At 44.2% G+C, this 21,313-nt stretch overlaps 1 protein-coding gene across 4 annotated transcripts in view; it reads right to left on the bottom strand.

Moving 5' to 3' along the window:
- LOC115199778 (protein TANC2) overlaps positions 1-21,313 on the bottom strand; it is a 143,859-nt gene that overhangs the window by 41,607 nt on the left and 80,939 nt on the right. For all 4 annotated transcript variants that reach the window (XM_029762208.1, XM_029762198.1, XM_029762217.1 and 1 more), the window contains one exon: positions 8,303-8,485. In XM_029762208.1, the coding sequence (XP_029618068.1) occupies positions 8,303-8,485 (183 nt within the window). The remainder of the gene's footprint in view (positions 1-8,302; positions 8,486-21,313) is intronic.

Here is a 21,313-nt window from a genome sequence, read left to right as displayed (position 1 = left end):
AGACATGCTGAACGCCAAACCCAATGTCTTGAATCCTAAGAAACAACACCCTGACAAAAACAAAGCACTTCATAAAAGCAGACGTGATGCTTCTGTACCGCAAAAGCAACTCCATTTCTTTGATCTAGCATTGCTCATTCACAACGGCAGATGGAGGGAAAAAAATGGCGGTGGTGGCCAGCCAATCTATCACAAACCCATCTACACACACCTCCGCTGTCACACGCTGACCCATCATCTCCGAGAGGCCTGGGATGTGAGCCGCGGTAACACACGCCCCACATTCCATTACTGAGCCATTACTCGTGAGGTGGCTACGAGGTGAAGCCTCCCGCATTGGGTCATCCATCAGGCTAGTTGACTGTGAGGGTGACCGCCATATTGTGTACTGGACTGTGCAACGCCATAATGGCCTCCGTAAATACAGTAGAAACACGCTCACTAGCATACATGCTACAGTACGAGAGCAGTGCTAACAAGCCAGTAGTCACTAGCGCCTGCTCGGTGATAGATGGCAAGTGCAGACGATTAGTCCAATGCTATTGTTGCGGTTATTATCCAATTAGCTGGCATGCTTAGTCGGGTTGACGTACAAGAGCAAATATCACCAGCACAAGACATTCAGCGGTAATAGCTCTGGTAGGTCATATTACAAAAACAATAACAGGTCATATTGAACAGCCCTGGCTGGTACAATGAGTCATCATTTATGGGGTATTGCGGGGCTATGTAAACAGAACACAACGATAACAATAACAAATGGATGCTGTGACAATGACATAGACGCTCACTTAAATAGCAATAATGTTTACAGGAAACAAAGAGAATGGAAAACGGGGCAAACCTATTGTCATTTATGATTGGGCATAAATAGCACACTGTATGACTTCAATAGGACTTTAGAGGCCTGTTTCTATGGTTTTCTATCTCCAATAGGGTCCCTGGGAAGGCAAGAGTAAAAAGTGTCAAGTTTAATTACCAGAATATCTACTGTACTGTGCATTTTACAGATGTAGTTTCTACAGTGAGAAGACTAATTGAAGACTACGAAACCCTTATTGACCAAAGCAATTAGGTGAAAAATGGAAAACAGGCAATACTCCACAACACTCTGAAATACTGTGTTAGACTGCTGAAAAAGATGACATTGCGATAAGACCCCAGTTGGGTATGACCTCCACAGTGGCAAAATGACCAACACTAGCTAGGTTTCCATCCAATAGGTGACAGAGTTTCATGCAAATATTCTAAACTCTGCATAAAAACAATATGCACATTTTCCCACCTGAGATGTTTCCATCAAATTGACTTGTTGCAGATAAAAGTCTGTGCGTGATGACGTAGTGCACATAAAAATAACTCTTGCAGTCAAATTCCCATGTACCCAATAGAAAATACAAGTTAAATGGGTTTTTATTGCATTTTATACTCTACTGATGTGTTTCCTAAAATGTGTTATATAGCGAATGTTCCCACTCTGGGTTTGGCACGTGCACTCTAGCCAACAGCATGCAGATACAGTGTGGGTATAGCCTACAGGATGAGATTATTATGGACCAAAGAGCTTGATTATTTTTATTTGTCAAACGGCAGCCAAGCATCGATGATCATGTCACCAGAACAAGACCCTCGATATTTATTGGAAAGAAGCTTCAAGCTCAACACCTTGCACTTTCACCACCCTGTGAAGTTCATCATAACTTAATTCATCTGTAGCCTAATAAACTGCCGAGACGTAGTGGGACGACCACAACATATCATCCTGTGAGTTTACTTCCATATGATGGTTATTATATCAAAATATATTTCATCCTCCATTTCTCGCATAATTAACTTTACCGACACAAAAAGATCCCAGTTTGTCTAGCGTATTTGGTTTTGCCGACATTTGGAAAGTTTACCGACAAATGTCTTCTCATGACATGTACTTCACTTGCATAAAAAGGTTGGACGTAAACCTGCTTACTGTCTGCATTTTGTTCTGTTTGAGCATTAGACTTTAATAAAGAGCCCATTTCTTTCTTATTAAACCTCCTTTTGGGACAGTCTTCTTTACATTTGACCGCGGACATCTGGTCAGTCCATTGCTGCCAGTAGTATGTGTCACTGTTGATAAATCTGAGATGATATGGAGTAGTGGCGGAGATGGTGTAGCGTGATTAGTCTCCCTAATGAGGACTGACTGTTCCTTTACGTGTGTGAAAGAGTGACAGCTGCCCGTGTCCCTGAGGGTGCCACTGACTTCCTTCCTCCGCGTGGGTTCTTCTTATGTAAGCGGTTTCCTTGACGACCGAGAGGTGCCTCAGAGTGCGTCCCGAGTTGCCATGACCGCCCACACCGGTTCTCATTGGCTTTGACTTGGCTATAGGATTTCCCAGGGGAATAGACCTGTGGGTTGAGGTGGTGGCTTCTCTGAATGTCTATTGGCTACAGTATATTATCTTGCAAAGGCCCAGACACAAGTATGTTTTCTTTAAAACACACAAGTACACACAGTCATAGAGAAATATACATAGATAAGACATGCAACAAAATAACATGCAATTATAACATATTCAATTAAAAATCACGGCATCTCCTCACACACTACCCTCCAGAGTAAGAGAGAGATAGAACGAGAAGAAAAAAGCAGACTTATTGGAAAGGTTCTCACCATTTAACTAAATCCTTCCCTCAGTAAAGCTTGAGAAAATAAAACCAACATTTCTTCCGTTCTGTATGAATTGTTGACAAACAACCCCGGGAGAGGAGGATAATCAACTTTTCATTCAAACCAATCCTCAGCTCTGGTCAGTGTCTTTCCTCCGCTCTCAAACTGAAGCCTAATGCTGTGTCCCTTCACAGATGACGTGTGAAGTAGACACAGAGGGTGAACGAGAGAGAGGGAGAGGAGCAGAGCATGTTTAATGGCAGTCACCTGACAGGGGAGGCGAGGGAGGAAGTGAGGCAGTAGCATCCCTCCAATCACATCATACCCCCCAGGCTCCCCAGCCGGTGATGGAGGGGGTAGAAAGGAACTCATCCTCTAAACATTCCTTTATTTCCAGAGTCTGCTGTCATTAGTGTGGTGGTTAGTGTGGTGTTGGTAAAAGAGTATGTATGTGTTTGTACAGGGCATGGGTATATGAGGGAGAGAGAGAATCAATAAGTATACAGAGCCTTCTGAAAGTATTTATTCCACATGTTGTTGTTACAGCCCGAATTCAAAATGGATTAAATTGTTTTCTTCCCCCTCACCCATCTACACACAATACCCTATAATGACAGTGAAAACATGTTTAGAAATTTTTGCAAATGTATTGAAAATGAAATACAGAAATCAAATTTACATAAGTATATACACCCAAGTCAAAAAACATTAGAATCACCTTGGCAGCGATTACAGCTGTGACTCTGAGTAAGTCTCTAAGAGCTTTGCACGCCTGGATTGTGTAATATTTGCACATTATTGTTTTAAATTCTTCAAGCGCCGTCAAGTTGTTTGTTGATCATTGCTAGACAGCCATTTTCAAGACGATTTCAAGTCAAAACTGTAACTCAGGCCACTCAGGAACATTTAATGTCGTCTTGGTAAGCAACTCCAGTGTATATTTGGCCTTGTGTTTTAGGTTATTATCCTGCTGAAAAGTGAATTTGTCTCTCAGAGTCTGTTGGAAAGCAGACTTTCCTCTAGGATTTTGCCTGTGCTTAGTTCTATTCTGTTTCTTTTTATCATAAAAGAAACTCCCAAGTCCTTGCCGATGACAAGCATGCCCATAACATGATGCAGCCCCCACCATGCTTGAAAATATGAAGTGGTACTCAGTGACGTGTTGTGTTTGCACCAAACATAATGTTTTGTATTCAGAACATAAAGTTAATTACTTTTCCAAATTTATTGCAGTTTTACTTTAGCGCCTTATTTCAAACAGAGCTCCGAACTTATTTAGACTTGCCATAACAAAAGGGTTGAATACTTACACTCAAGACATTTTATTTTAACATTTTTTATTAATTAGTAAACATTTCCAAAAACATAATTCCACTTTGACATTATTGGGTATTGTGTGTAGGCTAGTGACAGTCTCAATGTAATACATGTTTTATTCAAGCTGTAACACAACAAAATGTGGAAAAAGGGGTATGAATACTTTGAAGGAAAAAAATCCAGCAAAAGAAGTTTCCGTTGAACTTTGTTGTCACAGTAACAATGTGGAAGGCAGAAGGAAAGGGGGAGGTGTAAAACGGGGGGGGGGGGGGGTGTAAAGGACAGCAATTAGAGAGTAAACAATGCTGAACGCTATAGCCAAAGGGAGGCACAGGAACGAAGGTGGGAAGAGAGAGCCGGGCAAAGATAGTTAACTAGAAAGTCTAATGTGGTTACCTAAGGAACATGACGCCCCTCTTTTGACGCCCCTTAAGCACTTAATCAGTCCCATAGCAATAGGTTATCTTTAGGGATTATTCCTAATAGACCACCATTGAGTCGAGAACATTCAAATCAAAATCCCAATTCCATTTTTCCTTAGGTGGATGGCAACATGAAAATGGGGACAACAGCATAGCTACATGGGGAGGCTCGCCCCACCTAAATTAGACTAAGGGGAAACACTGCCACGCTCTGGGCACCCAGGCCTGTGTTGAGTGTGGTCTGGCAGCTCCCAGGGGAGTAGAATGGCTAGGCTACATGGCGACACCATAGTGACTGACTGCCACCAACAGCGGGAGCACTCAAGCGGTCTGCGCCACACGCCTATTGACTGGCTGCCAGGCTCATAATTGAATCGCCAGCCCTGATTCCGCTCAGACACTGTTGGATTAGCTAACCGGCCGCTCCACTAATGGTGTTCGGGTGAGTAGTTCTCCCTGTCTCCTCATCGCTCTCCACCCACTATCTCTTAATCTCACACTCTACAGGTCTTTCTTTGTGCTCTCATTTCTCTCTTGAGCTCTTTTAGATACATCCTCTGTGCATCCATCCTTCTTCTCTAGCTTGAAGTAATCAAACATGAAGTAAAAAGGAGCTTCAGCTTTGTTTTCACCGATTCCAGTCATGTCAGGTGAGTGGTTATAAGATACCTCATGGAAGGGAGGTAAGAAGAACGATTTTTTTTATAGTCAAAACAATGTTCTTTGTCCTCTATCTGTGTGTGTCTCTGTGTCAAAACAGAACCACAGACAAAGCCTTTAATTCAAGCAATGGGGTCAACTTCAGGGGCTAAGAGGTCAAAAGCCAATATTCAGTCCCTGGCAGGAGGCATCTTTCCCATTGATTGCCATCATTAGCGTGTCTGTGTACGCCATATAGCCAACCCTTTTGTTTCCAGGGTGAAAAATGCAGGAATAATGTCTCGAAAACATTTCAGTGTGAGACGGATAGGAAATCCAATTGGCTATCAGGATCCATCCATCTCAGCTGCCTGCTGGTGTCCAGTGAGAGCTGCTCCACTTAAAACCTCATCAGTAATCACTGTTTAATTCCCTCCCTAACAGGCCTGACCCAGGACAAAGACATTAAGAGATGATATTATCTTAAGTCCACCAGAGCATATTGGACACGCATGAGAGAATAAAGCTAGATTTGATATGGGCGCATGGGAAGTAGTTTGAGATAATACGCTTTGAGAATATGACTAGGCTATTTTGTGTTTGTCAAACACAGATGGATACACAGAAAGCCGTAGACAGATAAACAGACCTTGAAAACATGGCAAAATGAAACCCCTAACAATGGCTAGGGCACAACTGCTCCATCTACAATGCATCCAATACAAAGTGGTGCTCAGCCTTAATATAGGCTAAACTGAAGACAATGATCCTAACAAGACCATTTCAAAACATTCCAAACGTCAAACAATCCCTATAGATAAAGGATAGTATATGTACAACAAAATGACTTGAACAAATACATACCAGATGAAATTAATGATCCCTGTGACTGAGCTATCAGGTCACATACTGTATGTTTATTAAATAATCAAATATACATTACTCAGCAGAGAAAGCCTTCCATGCCATAACAATCCTAAAACAGTTCATATCAGTTATCACGCAGGCAGCAACCATTTCACACACACTCCCACTACGCTCACACTAGCAGACGAGTGGGAAAAGGTTACATGCAACACACACTATTGTATTTTTTAATGTTTATTTAACTAGGCAAATCAGTTATGAATTTGTTCTTATTTACAATGACAGCCTACCCCTGCCAAACCCTAACCTGGTCGATGCTGGCCCAATTGTGCACCGCCCAATGGGACTCCAAATGACGGCCGGTTGTGATACACCCTGGAATCGAACCAGGGTCTGTAGCGACGCCTCTAGCACTGAGATGCAGTGCCTAAGACCGCTGTGCCACTCAGGAGCCCTCATGACGTTTACAAAACATCATTGAAAACAAGTCATTGTAAAGAGGGAGAGTGTTTGTTGGGGAAAGCCCAACAGAAACAACAGTTTGGAGTGGAACAATGAGTGTTGATAAGGGGTCAGGAAAACATTGAGATGTTGGGTGCCTGCCAATACCTGGTGGATTCAGAAGAAGCAGAACAGGGGGAGAGAAGAGAGAGCTAGAGCGAGAATGTTGAAATTAAAGACATATATACTGTATATTAATATTGAAATCTGTGTCCTGCTCCCCTTCCTCCAAATACACGTCACACCCTTCTTTGACATTCTCACACATTTGTTTGTGACCTCTGAGCATGGTGAAAACCCTGACCAGTCACTTCATAAGGTGGACAATTAAGAGGGCTTGCAACATTCCCACCACATAATGATTCACCAGCTGTCTTGCCCTCTCTGAGGATGGATGGAAGGAGGAAAAGGGAGAGTGATAAAGAAAAAAGGGAAAACCCAGACTAGTACACCCTGGTGGCCTGAACAGAGAACTACACTGTGAGCTCCATCTTATCTTGGTGGAGAAGCTGTATTGAAAATAACTATCCAATTAGAGCCTTTCATCTTCACAAGCCTGTTGTGGTCCTCGCCTGTTTTGATGGCCAGCTTGTGAAATGGTGGCCTGTTGCCATCTATGGGGCAGATTTCAGAGAGACGCCTTGTTATGTTATCTGGGCCAGACAGTGTCGAGAAGCGATGTCACAGTCGGCTTACCAGCCTCTTTAACAGCCACAGCTTCCCGCTGAGATGTAACATTATGCATTTCCCACAATGCACCCTGAACTAAATCGGGGGTGGGGTAAGTGATGTAGGGTTATGGGGGCTAAAAAGGAAGATGGGCCAACTCCACCCTCATTACGTGGAACGCTTATTTGTGAGAAGGATGGAGGATTTGACATGGATAACTTCTGGGCTTCTTGAAAGCCTCTTAACTATGACATTGCAGGGAGATTAATAATACTGAGGAAAACTAGTTCGGACAAACAAGAACTAACAAGAGCTTCTCATGGAAATCCCTCACTTGAAATACCTGTACATGAAATACCAACACATTGCTGCTATAATAATAATAATAATAATATGTACTTTTATAGTGCTTTTCCAGGACCAAATATGCCAGTCTGTCACACACTTTCCCACCTTTCAGTCATATTGCGATGCACCCTGCTATCTATAGACAAATACTCCCATGCCACACATTCACATGACATGCCATCAAAACCTCTCTCTCTCTCTCGCACACACACTTCATTTTCTCATACACACCATCACTTATCCACTCCTATCCCCATCACACACTCTCTCTCATCTCCCTCGGAATTACACACAGCTGCTCCCCTGGCATTAAGTTTACCCCAGTGGAATGGTAAAGCAGAGGTGGGGCACAGCGAGGGGGCCGAGGGGGTGACAGGCCCTCATTCACCCAGTGGGCCTTATCTCAGTACCATAATGAGGAGTCAGCAGGGAGGCACAACCAGCCTTATGAGGACAGGCGTCATACTGTATTGTGGGGACAATTCTCAGATAATATGAAAGTGTTGGTTGTGATATAAGCAGAGCAGCCCTCTGTGAATCTAATTGGTTCATCTTCAAAGGGGTCGGGAGCCACAGTGTGCTACTTGGATAGGATGAACTGTCCAGAAATGTAATTCAGTTCATTGTGACATGTCTGATCCTGAGACCCTGAATAGAGTTCAAATGGAGTTAGAATCAAGTGGGAGATGTCGTCAGCGTTAAGCAACCATCTTCTCACCTTCAATACCAAATCTACATGCAACAGGCACAAAACAAGGCTCCTTGATACTTCTCGCTTTGTCCACGCAGTAGTACTGAACTAAGGACAGCATTACGTTTGTTTATGCCAAACCTCCCCTAGTGAGTCTACAGACCAAAACTGAACTAGGACCAGTGGTTGAGTAACTACCTGGGAGCCTCTTGGTGGGCTGCAGTCTCATGTTGAGGGCCTGGTGGGAGAGTAGGGGGGAGGAGGGCAGCGAGCGTGACACGCCCTCCATGATACGGATGTGCTGCATGCCCTCGGTCACCGGGAGAGGAGGCCCCCCGTAGTCGCCCTCAAACAGCCCGTCACCCTCTGTGGAGCTGCCGCCTGGGAAGGAGAGAGAGGGGTGTCATGTAGTCATGTATACTACATTCACACACAGCGACAGAATTTGTCATTTGACATCAACTACTGTTCACAAGAGACCTAAAACCAACACACTGACATATTACATTATCACCACTCACAATATAGTGCAGGCACACACACACACACACACACACACACACACACACACACACACACACACACACACATCGCTCGCTGACACATTTCATTAACAGCACCCTCAGTATCATCTCCGCCGTGTCAACACCTCCAGTTTTAGACACAGTTCAGGCTGCAGTTTCACCATACACGCTGGCAAACCTCTGCAACTGTCATCCTAGTGTTAACGGATGAGTCCATTTTGTTTCTTTCCCAGACAAGCACCTGCCTGTTGTCTGGTAGTGAAACAGCAGGCTAATTAGGATAGGGTAGGATAGCACAGCCACTAGGGATGCTGGAATGTCATCCTACCACATATTAAAGTGACAGAAAATGTCAGCTGGAACATTCAATAACTCTGACTGTGCCAGATATCCAAATATAGCAGAAACTGATGATCAGTAAAAATGTATCCAATTGATCAAGAATAAAATGGCAAAGACTGAACGTGGCATTACTCTATCCTCCCTCTCCTTTCTACAGCACACTAGACGTTTCCCCTGGCAACAACAGGTAGCCTAGTGGAAAGGTCGCTGGTTCAAATCCCCGAGCCGGCAAGGTGGAAAAATCTGCTGTTCTGCCCTTGAGCAAGACAGTTAACCCCCCCAACAAGAAATGCTCCCCGGCACCGATGACGTGGATTAAGGCAGCCCCCCCCCGCTCTGATTCAGAGAGGTTGGGTTAAATGCGGAACACACAACTTGGTTGAATGCATTCAGTTGCGCAACTGACTAGGTACCCCCTTTCCCTCATGTGACTGGACAGAATTAACATGAATAATGTCAGGGATCACAGTACTCTTCAGTCAAGAAGCACCTGATTGTCACCTGATATGGTGGCAGGCACCTCAGACGGGGACACTGAAGATGACACCAAGTGACAATGGCTGATGACACCAGCAGCAGTGTGTCACACTGGAAACCCATGTGACACAGCACAAGGCCACACTAATGAACATGTATTAGTAGACAGGGAAAGGTGGGTAGCAAGGTGAAAACAGGCTGTCACAGACAACTCTATACACAGAGGAACAGCAGTTTGATTGGAATACACAGTACAGACACACACACCACGCTTGGATTATGTTTTAGCAATTTGCGTCTGTTGATGTTTTAATTGTGTGTGATGTGACTAAGTGTGTGTTCACCCGTGTGTCTGTGTTCGACTGTGCTAGATGTCTTTTCAGACTATGAGTCATCCTGTGTACAGCATCAACAACCTGCCACTCCCTTCCCAGCAGCCTTAATGCCTTTCACCTTCTCAATCTACGTCTGGATCTGTGCCTATTGGCTAACTCTAATCTAACCACTTCTATATCACTAGGAGGAGCGGGTATGGTGAGGGGGGCTGAGAGAAAGGGGGTAGGGATGGTGTTGGGGGGGTGAAATGCCATTCTGGGCGTTTCAATTCACAGCCAATTAAACTGGTAATGTTATTACTGTGCTGCTGTAACGAGATACGCCACTAGCAGAGATCTCTATCCCTGATGATCTATAATGGACACCCTGATATATATAAATGAGAGAGAGAGAGCATGTGTGTGTTGGTGTATCTGATACATGTTGATGTGAATAGTTCTAGGTATGTTGGTGTGTGTCTGGATGTGACCTGACTGGTCTACACAGACTTAACAAGGCCATGTGTAGGTAGTCCTGCTGCTCAGTGTTTTCTATTGCTGCAGACAGACATAGTATGGCAGAGTGAGACTGCTGCTCAGTCTGTTCATCAGAGTAGCCCTTGCTGTCTGAGGTGGAAGTGCAGGTCTCCATTTCCAGGTAAAAGTTATTCTCTCTGCTTAATGGCACACTGTAGGCTAACTGAAGGCATGCTAGCAATACTGTATCATCGTATACACACACAAACAACAGGCCTCCTGTCATGTGTCCCCACCTAGCCCTCTGGCCCCTCAGACAGTATATCAGTCCCTGTGCCCGAGGCCTGAGGCAGAGGAGGGGGAATAAGATACGGATGATGCTGCTGCGCCCTTCAATGTCACGAAAGGTAATCTGCCAGCCAGGGGAATTTGCAGTGCTGCAAAAGTGTAATAAAGAGCATAGCTTTAACCTTATGGGAGCCAAGTGTATCTTACTGGTATGTAACAGCAATGACTGTCTCTCTAGGGTGATGGAGTTAAAGGTATGGAGACATCACACAGATAAGGGCGATGACTGTATGTACACTACACTATGCTGAATGTCCATGTTGACAGCACTACATAACCACCAGATAAATTGATACAATAGGCCACACCATCACAGAGATACAATGAGTTCAACAAGTTATTTTCTTTGAGATCGTACTGTAGATTATGAGCAAAGTGAGCCATGTGTCTGGAATGCACAGTGAACAGGGGAGGTTTGGTCCAGACACTTAGTATTGCATTTCTAGTGACAGAGATTAGAGTTAATATGACCCTGAGGGAGAGAGGGAGAAAGAGAGGGGGACAGAAAGAGAGAAAGAAAGAGAGAGAATGAAAACTGTCTTAGTGTTTGAGCTCCGGTTGCACTCCTCCGGTTATGAAACAGTAGATGGAAAGGAAGGGAGGATGAGAGGAAGAGGAAGAGAGGAAGTTGTGCCCGTCATGTTCTGTTATTTAAGGCTGCTACTACTGTAGATCTCTTCAGTACATCTGCATGGGAAGGTAAAGTAAAAGGGACCACACACACACACACACACACACACACACACACGTGCATCAGATGGCGTCAGACAGGAAGCTGGCCTGTTGTGTTGAGCTCGTCTTCCGAATGGCTCGGCCTCCAAACAACAGATGGACGGATGGCCAGTTACACAAGAGGGAGGGCCATGTGGTGTGTGTGTCTCTGTGTGAGTGAGAGTGACTGAGTGAATGACGTGAGAGAGCGAGATATTGAAAGAGATGGAGACTACAATTTCCACCACATGCCCACGTCCGCAATTAATATAATCGCTCTTTAACTTTACTGTGGAGGTAAAATGTCACACCCTTTGCTCCACATGAAAATGCCTTCTGGAGCTTCTCTCACAATGTGTAGGAAGAGCCTTAACCACCCGAACGGATGAATGCAGAGACATGACAGGAAATGCATCCCGTCACTACATTACTTCAGAATCTCAGGCAGGCAGCTAAGCCTGGGAGAGCAGGAGGGAGCAGACTAATCACCAGTGAGAACTACCACGAGGGAAGGAGGTAAAAAGTGGCACCGGAGCAGAACCGCAACCGACTGTGAAGGAATTCATACGCTGCTTTGATCAATAACCCACCACACCAATGACAGAGTGTTAAAACACTAGCTGTGACTGAGGTGTTTTCTGTCCCCTCAGGGAGATCAAAGGGACTCTAGAGTGGTGTGGCAGGAGAGCTTTCCCCCTAACGAATGGTCCAGGATCAGCTATATTATAATGTCCCTAATGGTTAGGGGTAAGATTTGAGGTTGTTTTATCTGATCCTAACTAGATAAGTGATTATGGGAAAACATTTACTTTGGGTGAATTTTGAAAGGGTGACAGTGGAAAGGACGTTCAGTCACCCTGACAAAATACATACTGTACTGAACAGTGGTCACAGTTCGGAAGCAGTCAAAAAAACGAGACAAAGGACAGCAAAGAGTGAGCAGTTGAAAGCGGGGGAAAGGAGGCTAGTTTGTGAGTGTTTGTTCATGCATTTGATCATTTGGTTGCCTGTTTGTGTTGTGTAGCCTAAGCATTACCACACATTTCCTCTTTTAGTATTGGTTTTGTCAGATTAATTTATGTGCATTAGAATTAGGACTAGCTGACCTCTGTGTAATAGCATGAGGAAGACTACCAAGGCCCATAATGCACTGTTCTCCACACACACACACACTTTTTGTTGAAATGTAAAGACAATTTGGCGTAATATCTTTTCACCATTAAACATACTATTTTCCCTAAACTAACCCTAACCTGAATCCCCAAAACCCTAACCCTTAAGCTTAACATAGCATTTGAACAAATTCAGGACCTGACTTTTTTTAAATTAGTTTTTCTACCTTTTCAGGACATTAAGGTGAAGTGTTAGGACATTGCGGTCCTGACACACACACACACACACACACACACACACACACACACACACACACACACACACACACACACACACACACACACACACACAATGCCCTGAAAACAATGACTTCACAGGATGGGGGAGTAGTGATAGAGAGCGGCAGAGATCTCAATTTATGTACAATGTGTAAAGAGACTGCTCACCTAATGAAAAATCACTCCACTAAAATCTGAGTACCGATTTGCCTAGTGTCCTTGAGTCTGAAATGGAGCGCAGGACAGGGGTTACAGCATCATCCCACATCGTTCAACTCTCCCTCTCTCTGCTCTATTACCAAAGCACGGGGAGAGCAGAATTGTGAGGCAGAGGAGGACAGAGAAAGAGAGAATGAGGGAGAAAGTAAAGAAGAAAATAAAGAAACGTTGATCCTATAATTTTTTTTTACCTAAACCTCACAGTTTAACAAATATTTCCCTGTTGTCTATGGACAAGTTAAATAAATTATCTAGGCTAATTACCCACAATATGGGTTGACTGGAAAAGTTCCATACAAATGTCTCCTGTAGGTTTGATTATATCATGTCCAGCATGTTGAAAAGCAATTGTTCTAGTACATTACCTCCCCCCACGCAAAACCCAGCAGCTTGGGTCCTAAGCCCAAAGCATGGCCTAAACCTGCTCTGTGTGGCACTGCCCAAAGTCCCATTTCATGGGAACAACCACCCCAACACCAGCTGGGATGATGGGGGGGCTATCATGCTAACATCATAGTATAACACCATGGCATGCTAATGATAGCATGCTAACACCGTAGCCAACAGTAGGACCACAGAGAGCTATTGGCAGAAAGTGGAACGCCATACGGTGCTCTGGCATAAAGCCACGTCCATGACGCAACTCTCCCTAGTCACACACACGGCGCAGAGGGGGCGGTTACGACAGCTGCTTGTGTCATGGGAACACATGTTCCATCCTGTGTTGTCATGTAGCCTTCCCTAAAGGCTGTTGCCTATAACCAACCGACGTGCCTTGGAGCACTACCCTATGGCAGCCTTTCCCACATGGTGGATCCCAACCAATAACACTGGGATGCAGCTTACGACTGGACTGTGGCAGGAAGAATTGTTTGGTAACTATTTTTCAGCTGGCACCTAGTAGTTTATTAACACACTTATAGTGGGGTATCAATGGTTACTTTCTGGCACTTCGAATAATTCAACATGCCTGGTGCCTCTTCACATCATTTAGGCTAGCTTAATATTCAGAGACATTCTCTAGTTCTCTCCACTGTCTGGTGAGACACACCACATGGATCAATATGAGAGCGGCCCTGACATCCACGAAGCGGACACTTTACAGTGACGAGGTGTTCACTCACACTCTTAATTAGGCAATAAAGGGTCTCAGGGCCCTGTGGAAGCCTTATGTATGACGTATTTACAAGACAGGTGGGATTCAATAACTGTAAATGTGATACTAGTAAACTGCAGGAAGTCTCTATTTGAAATGGGTGAACCGAACATTTGAATGAATTCCTCTAAGAAATGTCCAATACCGGCAGTAACCATGCCCTACGTATGTGTACATCGTGTCTGAAAGCAGTCATTAAATCAGACATGTAAAATTAAAATGATTTAGAACTTGTAATAAATGCATGTACTAGTCATAGCACGAGTATGCAAGACAATCTATTCTAATTGTGTGGACTGATTATACTCTGAAGTAGGGGTTTACACTTAATGTATCCAATATGCACATTAGGAGTGAACCTATACCTATTTGAACAGGGCCAGAGACCCCTGATGAAGACAAATGTCTGCTCTGACCTTGGTCTACTCTGAGCTGAAGGTGACCAGCTGTGTTCCTCCAGTTCCATATCAATCCAATCATTTTTCACATGCTTCGTAAACAGTGAAATGCTTACTTACGGGTCCTTTTCCAACAATGCAGAGTTAAAGATGAAAAAATATACGAGGAATAAATACACAGTGACTAACAAATAATAATGACGAGTAAAGGTAACATGGCTATATACAGGGAGAACCAGTACCGAGTCGATGTGCAGTGGTACGAGGTAATTGAGACAGCCATGTACTGTACATATAGGTAGGGGTCAAGTGACTAGGCAACAGGATAGATAAGACAGTAGCAGCAGCGTGCGGCGTCAGTATGCAGCGTCAGTATGCAGGTGTGTGGCGTACAGTATGCAGGTGTGCGGCGTACAGTATGCAGGTGTGTGGGCGTACAGTATGCAGGTGTGTGTGGGCGTACAGTATGCAGGTGTGTTGGGGTGTGTATGTGTGTGTTGGGGTGTCAGTGTAAGTACTGTATGTGTGAGTGTGTGTCTAGAGTCAGTGCAAGAGAGTTTGTGCTAAAAAGGGTCAATGCAGGGAGTCAATTGATTAGCTATTTAGCGGTCTTGTTAGCAGTCCCTCTGAGTGGGACACAGAGGCGATAGACCACACTTATAGGGCCTGGAGTTTATCCTAGCCGAGGGTTAGCTAGAGGTACCGTACTATAACCTTACTTGCCAGGCTTATTTTGTTACTACAAATACTAATTATTCTTCTCTCTAAATAGAATTATACATGGGGGAAACAAGACCTGAGGTACCATAACTAAACATACAATTCCCATCATCTGTTGTTTTCTCTTTGCTGTGGGGAATATTTGCCTGCTTGTTTAGAGCATGTGAGGAGGTAAGTGTTCCACATGGTTCCAGATGTTAAAGCCTTGTACAGCCTAGCAGCCATTATAAACACGCACTTCCAGTTGCGATGTGTGATGTGCTAAGGGATGCTAGTTAAGGTTTGTGTGTGTGTTTCTGGCCTGGAGAAAGAAGCAATGCTTGGGCGTAGTCTTGCGCTGTTGAATAATTCAGCGTTCTGGCTGGTCAAGGGGAGGGCTGTGTGTGCGTGCGTGTTTCTGGGCTGTGTGTGAGCGAGAGCATGAGGCAGTGGGTTAGCCAGCGAGAGGAGGAGAAAATAGAGGAGAGAAGACGAGACAAAACCCCGGGCTGTGAGCCACCACTCCTCCACTCCTGTTTTCTATCGGTTCTGTTTTGTTCCTCCTCTCTGTCCGTCTGTCTCTCATCAAGTGCTCCACACTGGGCTCTCTCGCTCTCTCCAAACAAAGCATGCTAAAGTTCATCTGGTGGTGTCTGCTACAAGCCTGGCTTCGCTAGCAGATCACTGTTTATCCCACTTCAATGAAAACGACAAGGTTATAATAGGGCCCAGAGGTTTTCTCAACGACCTGACCTGTTCCTAAAGATTCACTGAGAGGGAAGTAACCAGACATTCAGTTTAAATCGAAGGCATCTGCTAGCAACAGGCTAAAGCTAATGGCAGAGGTGTAGACGATGGCATCATGCAGTGTCATAAGATGGTTGCCTCAATGGACACTACAACATGTTGTTGGGAGTATCGATGAAACCATGGCTTAAATGACAGGGGGAGCAATCCTGTGCTTCAAAGGATGACATTGGGAGACATTTGAGCTTCATAGAGCTTCATGAGCCTGTATTACTGTAAACAGGGGTGGGAAGTAGCTGATGAATGCTGTGAGAGGCTGTGTGGATCCACAGTGTGTGCTGCCTGCTGTGCTCAGTGGCAGGCGTTGCATGATAAAGCCCATAAATCCAGCAGCGTCAGCATAATTCACTGAGGGGAGGAGAAGGAAAAGAGGGAGAGAAAAGGAGGAGAAGCGAGTCACAGTGACCTTGCGTACCATGATGTTATATATATATGGAGTTAGCGGGACCCTAGAGAAACAATGTGAGAACATTAAAGCAAAGTTGTGACATTATTATACAGATAATATGGGACATGGACACAGTATCAGAAGATAACTCCTCACAAAACCCAGACATAATATACTCTATGGGCATTTCAAAGTTCTAGAGTGGGATCTCTGCTAGTTCTGAAGTATGGCCCATTTAATACAGAGAAATTGGCACAGTTGGCAAGGTAACCAATCCAGCCCTCCTCTTACTTGTATCATTGCACATCCAGTAAATCACCAGCAGAATCAATTTTCATATTCACTCTGTTGGTAATGCTTACCTATTGGATCCTAACTCTAAAAGTAGGAGAGATCCCACTCTGGAACTTTGAAATGCCGGTAGAATATATTATGTTCAACAATATATAGCAATCAAATGTTAAAATCAAAATACTACTCATATGACACCAATGTTTGCTTTGTAGCACCTAGAGATGAAACACTACGGAGTCTGGGTAAGGCCTTAATGTCATAAATGTGTCAACTTTGATAAATGTCTCAATTATGTCAAATATATACTACCATTCAAAAGTTTTGGGTCACTTAGAAATGTCCTTGTTTTCCATGAAAACATCATATATAAAATGAGTTGCAAAATGAATAGGAAATATAGTCAAGACGTTGACAAGGTTATAAATAATGATTTTTAATTGAAATAATAATTGTGTCCGTCAAACTTTGCTTTCGTCAAAAGAATCCTCCAGTTGCAGCAATTACAGCCTTGCAGACCTTTGAGGTAATCTGAAGAGATTTTACCCCATGCTTCCTGAAGTACCTCCCACAAGTTGGATTGGCTTGATGGGCACTTCTTATGTACCATACAGTCAAGCTGCTCCCACAACAGTTCAATAGGGTTGAGATCCGGTGACTGCTGGCCACTCCATTATAAACAGAATACCAGCTGACTGCTTCTTCCCTAAATAGTTATTCCATAGTTTGGAGCTGTGCTTTGGGTCATTGTCCTGTCGTAGGAGGAAATTGGCTTCAACTAAGAGCCGTCCACAGGGTATGGCATGGCGTTGCAAAATGGAGTGATAGCCTTCCTTCTTCAAGATCCCTTTTACCCTGTACAAATCCCCCATTTTACTACCACCACCAAAGCCCCCCAGACCGTCACATTGCCTCCACCCCCAGACCGTCACATTGCCTCCATCAAGCACTCCTCAGCATCTTTTCATTTTTTCTGCGTCTCACGAATGTTCTTCTTTGTGATCCGAACACCTCAAACTTAGATTTGTCTGTCCATAACACTTTTTTTCCCAATCTTCCTCTGTCCAGTGTCTGTTCTTTTGCCCATCTTAATCTTTTCTTTTTATTGGCCAGTCTGAGATGAGGCTTTTTCTTTGCAACTCTGCCTAGAAGGCCAGCATCCCGGAGTCGCCTCTTCACTGTTGACATTGAGACGGGTGTTTCGTGGGTAGTATTTAATGAAGCTGCCAGTTGAGGACTTGTGAGGTGCCTGTTTCTCAAACTAGACACTAATGTACTTGTCCTCTTGCTCAGTTGTGCACCGGGGCCTCCCACTACTCTTTCTATTCTGGTTAGAGCAAGTTTGCGCTGTTCTGTGAAGGGAGTAGTACACAGCGTTGTATGAGCTCTTCAGTTTCTTGCATGGAATAGCGTTCATTTCTCAGAACAAGAATAGACTGACGAGTTTCAGAAGAAAGTTCTGTTTCTGTCCATTTTGAGCCTATAATCAAACCCACAAATGCTGATGCTCCAGATACTCAACTAGTCTAAAGGTCAGTTTCATTGCTTCTTTAAATCAGTACAACAGTTTTCAGCTGTGCTAACATAATTGCAAAAGGGTTTTCTAATGATCAATTAGCCTTTTAAAATTATAACCTTGTATTAGCTAACACACCATGGCATTGGAACACAGGAGTGATGGTTGCTGATAAATGGGCCTCTTTACACCTATGTAGATTTTCCATTAAAAAAAATCTGCAGTTTCCAGCTACAATAGTCATTTACAACATTAACATTGTCTACACTGTATTTCTGATCAATTTGATGTTATTTTAAATGGACAAAAAAAAAAGCTTTTCTTTCAAAAGGACATTTCTAGGACATTTCTAAGTGACCCCAAACTTTTGAACGGTAGTGTATGTGCTCAAGCTTTCCTCCAAAGCACTATTCTATGGCTTACATTTCATGAAAATCCCCCAAATCATGGTCTTTTTTTGTCTGGGTTTCGTGAGGAATCACTCAGAAATGTTGTGGGAGTGCAAGCGCAAGAACAGTTTGGGAATGTAATGTTTCTGCTGAGCCACTGTACTGTGTGGTGGGCACTTATCTAACAAGCCGCCCCCAGCAAACACTCAACCATGCCCACCTTCACCAGCCACCCACTATACTCATTACCAACATACTCTACACACTCATACTGGGCTATGGATTGGCCAGAAGAGAACAATACCATTAGCTGCATTTTCTCTCTGGGTGGTTAATGATGTGAGGATTTTAAAGCAAGTCATTTCCTCTCTATTCAGAAGCCATCAGTGCTTCCCTGCTGCTAGGCATTAGAGCAGAGTTAAAGCAGAATAAGAAGAGCTTCAGAGAAACTTTACAGGCAGAGCAACCTGTTTTTATTTTTCTCTCCCTGCAACTCCCTGCCTCTCGAGAACCCAGAGTGGGCGAGAGATACTGACAGTGGAGGGATGTGTGTGTGTTTAGAGGGAGAGGCAGAAAATGTGTGAGAATGAGTGTGGGACTGTGCATGGGAGGGTGAGGGGTGTGTGTGAGTGATAAATAATGCATGTTGGTGGGATGAGTGTGTGTACGTGATTGGATGCGTGTGAGACAGTAATTGTATACCTTCCTAATATTGAGTTGCACCCTCCCCTTTTGCCCTCAGAACAGCCTCAATTTGTCGGGGCATGGACTCTACAAGGTGTCGAAAGCGTTCCATAGGGATGCTGGCCCATGTTGACTCCAATGCTTCCCACAGTTGTGTCAAGTTGGCTGGACGTCCTTTGAGTGGTGGACCATTCTTGATACACACAGCAAACTGTTTAGCGTGAAAAACACAGCAGTGTTGTAGTTCTCGACACAAACCAGTGTGCCTGGCACCTACTACCATACCCTGTTCAAAAGCACTTCAATATTTTGTCTTGCCCATTCACTCTCTGAATGGCACACATACACAATCTATGTCTCAATTGTCTCAAGGCTTAAAAATTCTTCTTTAACCTGTCTCCTACAAATCAGCTGGGCTTGACAATCTGGACCCTTTCTTTCTAAAATTATCTGCCGAAATTATTGCAACCCCTATTACTAGCCTGTTCAACCTCTCTTTCGTGTCGTCTGAGATTCCCATAGATTGGAAAGCAGCTGCTGTCATCCCCCTCTTCAAAGGAGGTGACACTCTTGACCCAAGTTGCTACAGACCTATATCCATCCTACCCTGCCTTTCTAAGGTCTTCGAAAGCCAACTCAACAAACAGATTACCGACTATTTTGAATCCCACCGCACCCTCTCCGCTATGCAATCTGGTTTCAGAGCTGGTCATGGGTGCACCTCAGCCACGCTCAAGGTCCTAAACGACATCGTAACCGCCATCGATAAGAAACATTACTGTGCTGCCGTATTCATTGACCTGGCCAAAGCTTTTGACTCTGTTAATCACCACATCCTCATCGGCAGACTTAGTAGCCTTGGTTTCTCAAACGATTGCGTCGCCTGGTTCACCAACTACTTCTCTGACAGAGTTCAGTGTGTCAAATCGGAGGGCCTACTGTCTGGACCTCTGGCAGTCTCTATGGGGGTACCACAGGGTTCAATTCTTGGGCCAACTCTTTTCTCTGTATACATAAATGATGTCGCTCTTGCTGCTGGTGAATCTCTGATCCACCTCTACGCAGACGACACCATTCTGTATACTTCTGGCCCTTCTTTGGACACTGTGTTAACAACCCTCCAGACGAGCTTCAATGCCATTCAACTCTCCTTCCGTGGTCTCCAACTGCTCCTAAACACAAGTAAAACTAAATGCATGCTCTTCAACCGATCGCTGCCTGCACCTGCCCGCCCATCCAGCATAACTTCTCTGGACGGTTCTAACTTAGAATTTGTGGACAACTACAAATACCTAGGTGTCTGGTTAGACTGTAAACTCTCCTTCCAGACTCACATCAATCATCTCCAATCCAAAGTGAAATCTAGAATTGGCTTCCTATTTCGCAACAAAGCATCCTTCACTCATGCTGCCAAACATACCCTCGTAAAACTGACCATCCTACCAATCCTCGACTTCGGCGATGTCATTTACAAAATAGCCTCCAATACCCTACTCAACAAGCTGGATGCAGTCTATCACAGTGCCATCCGTTTTGTCACCAAAGCCCCATATACAACCCACCACTGCGACCTGTATGCTCTCGTTGGCTGGCCTTCACTTCATCATCGTCGCCAAACACATTGGCTCCAGGTCATCTACAAGACCCTGCTAGGTAAAGTCCCCCCTTATCTCCGCTCACTGGTCACCATAGCAGCACCCACCTGTAGCACGCGCTCCAGCAGGTATATCTCTCTGGTCACCCCTAAAGCCAACTCCTCCTTTGGTCGTCTCTCCTTCCAGTTCTCAGCTGCCAATGATTGGAACGAACTACAAAAATCTCTAAAACTGGAAACACTTATCTCCCTCACTAGCTTTAAGCACCAGCTGTCAGAGCAGCTCACAGATCTCTGCACCTGTACATAGCCCATCTTTAATTGAGCCCAAACTACTACCTTTTCCCCTACTGTATTTATTTATTTTGCTCCTTTGCACCATATTATTTATATTTTAACTTTCTTCAAACTACAAATCTACCATTCCAGTGTTTTTTCTTGCCATACTTTATTTACTTTGCCACCATGGCATTTTTTTGCCTTT

Source organism: Salmo trutta, chromosome 1, assembly GCF_901001165.1.
Source record: "Salmo trutta chromosome 1, fSalTru1.1, whole genome shotgun sequence".
NCBI classification, from domain to species: Eukaryota; Metazoa; Chordata; class Actinopteri; order Salmoniformes; family Salmonidae; genus Salmo; species Salmo trutta.
This window is presented reverse-complemented; position numbering and strand designations above follow the sequence as displayed.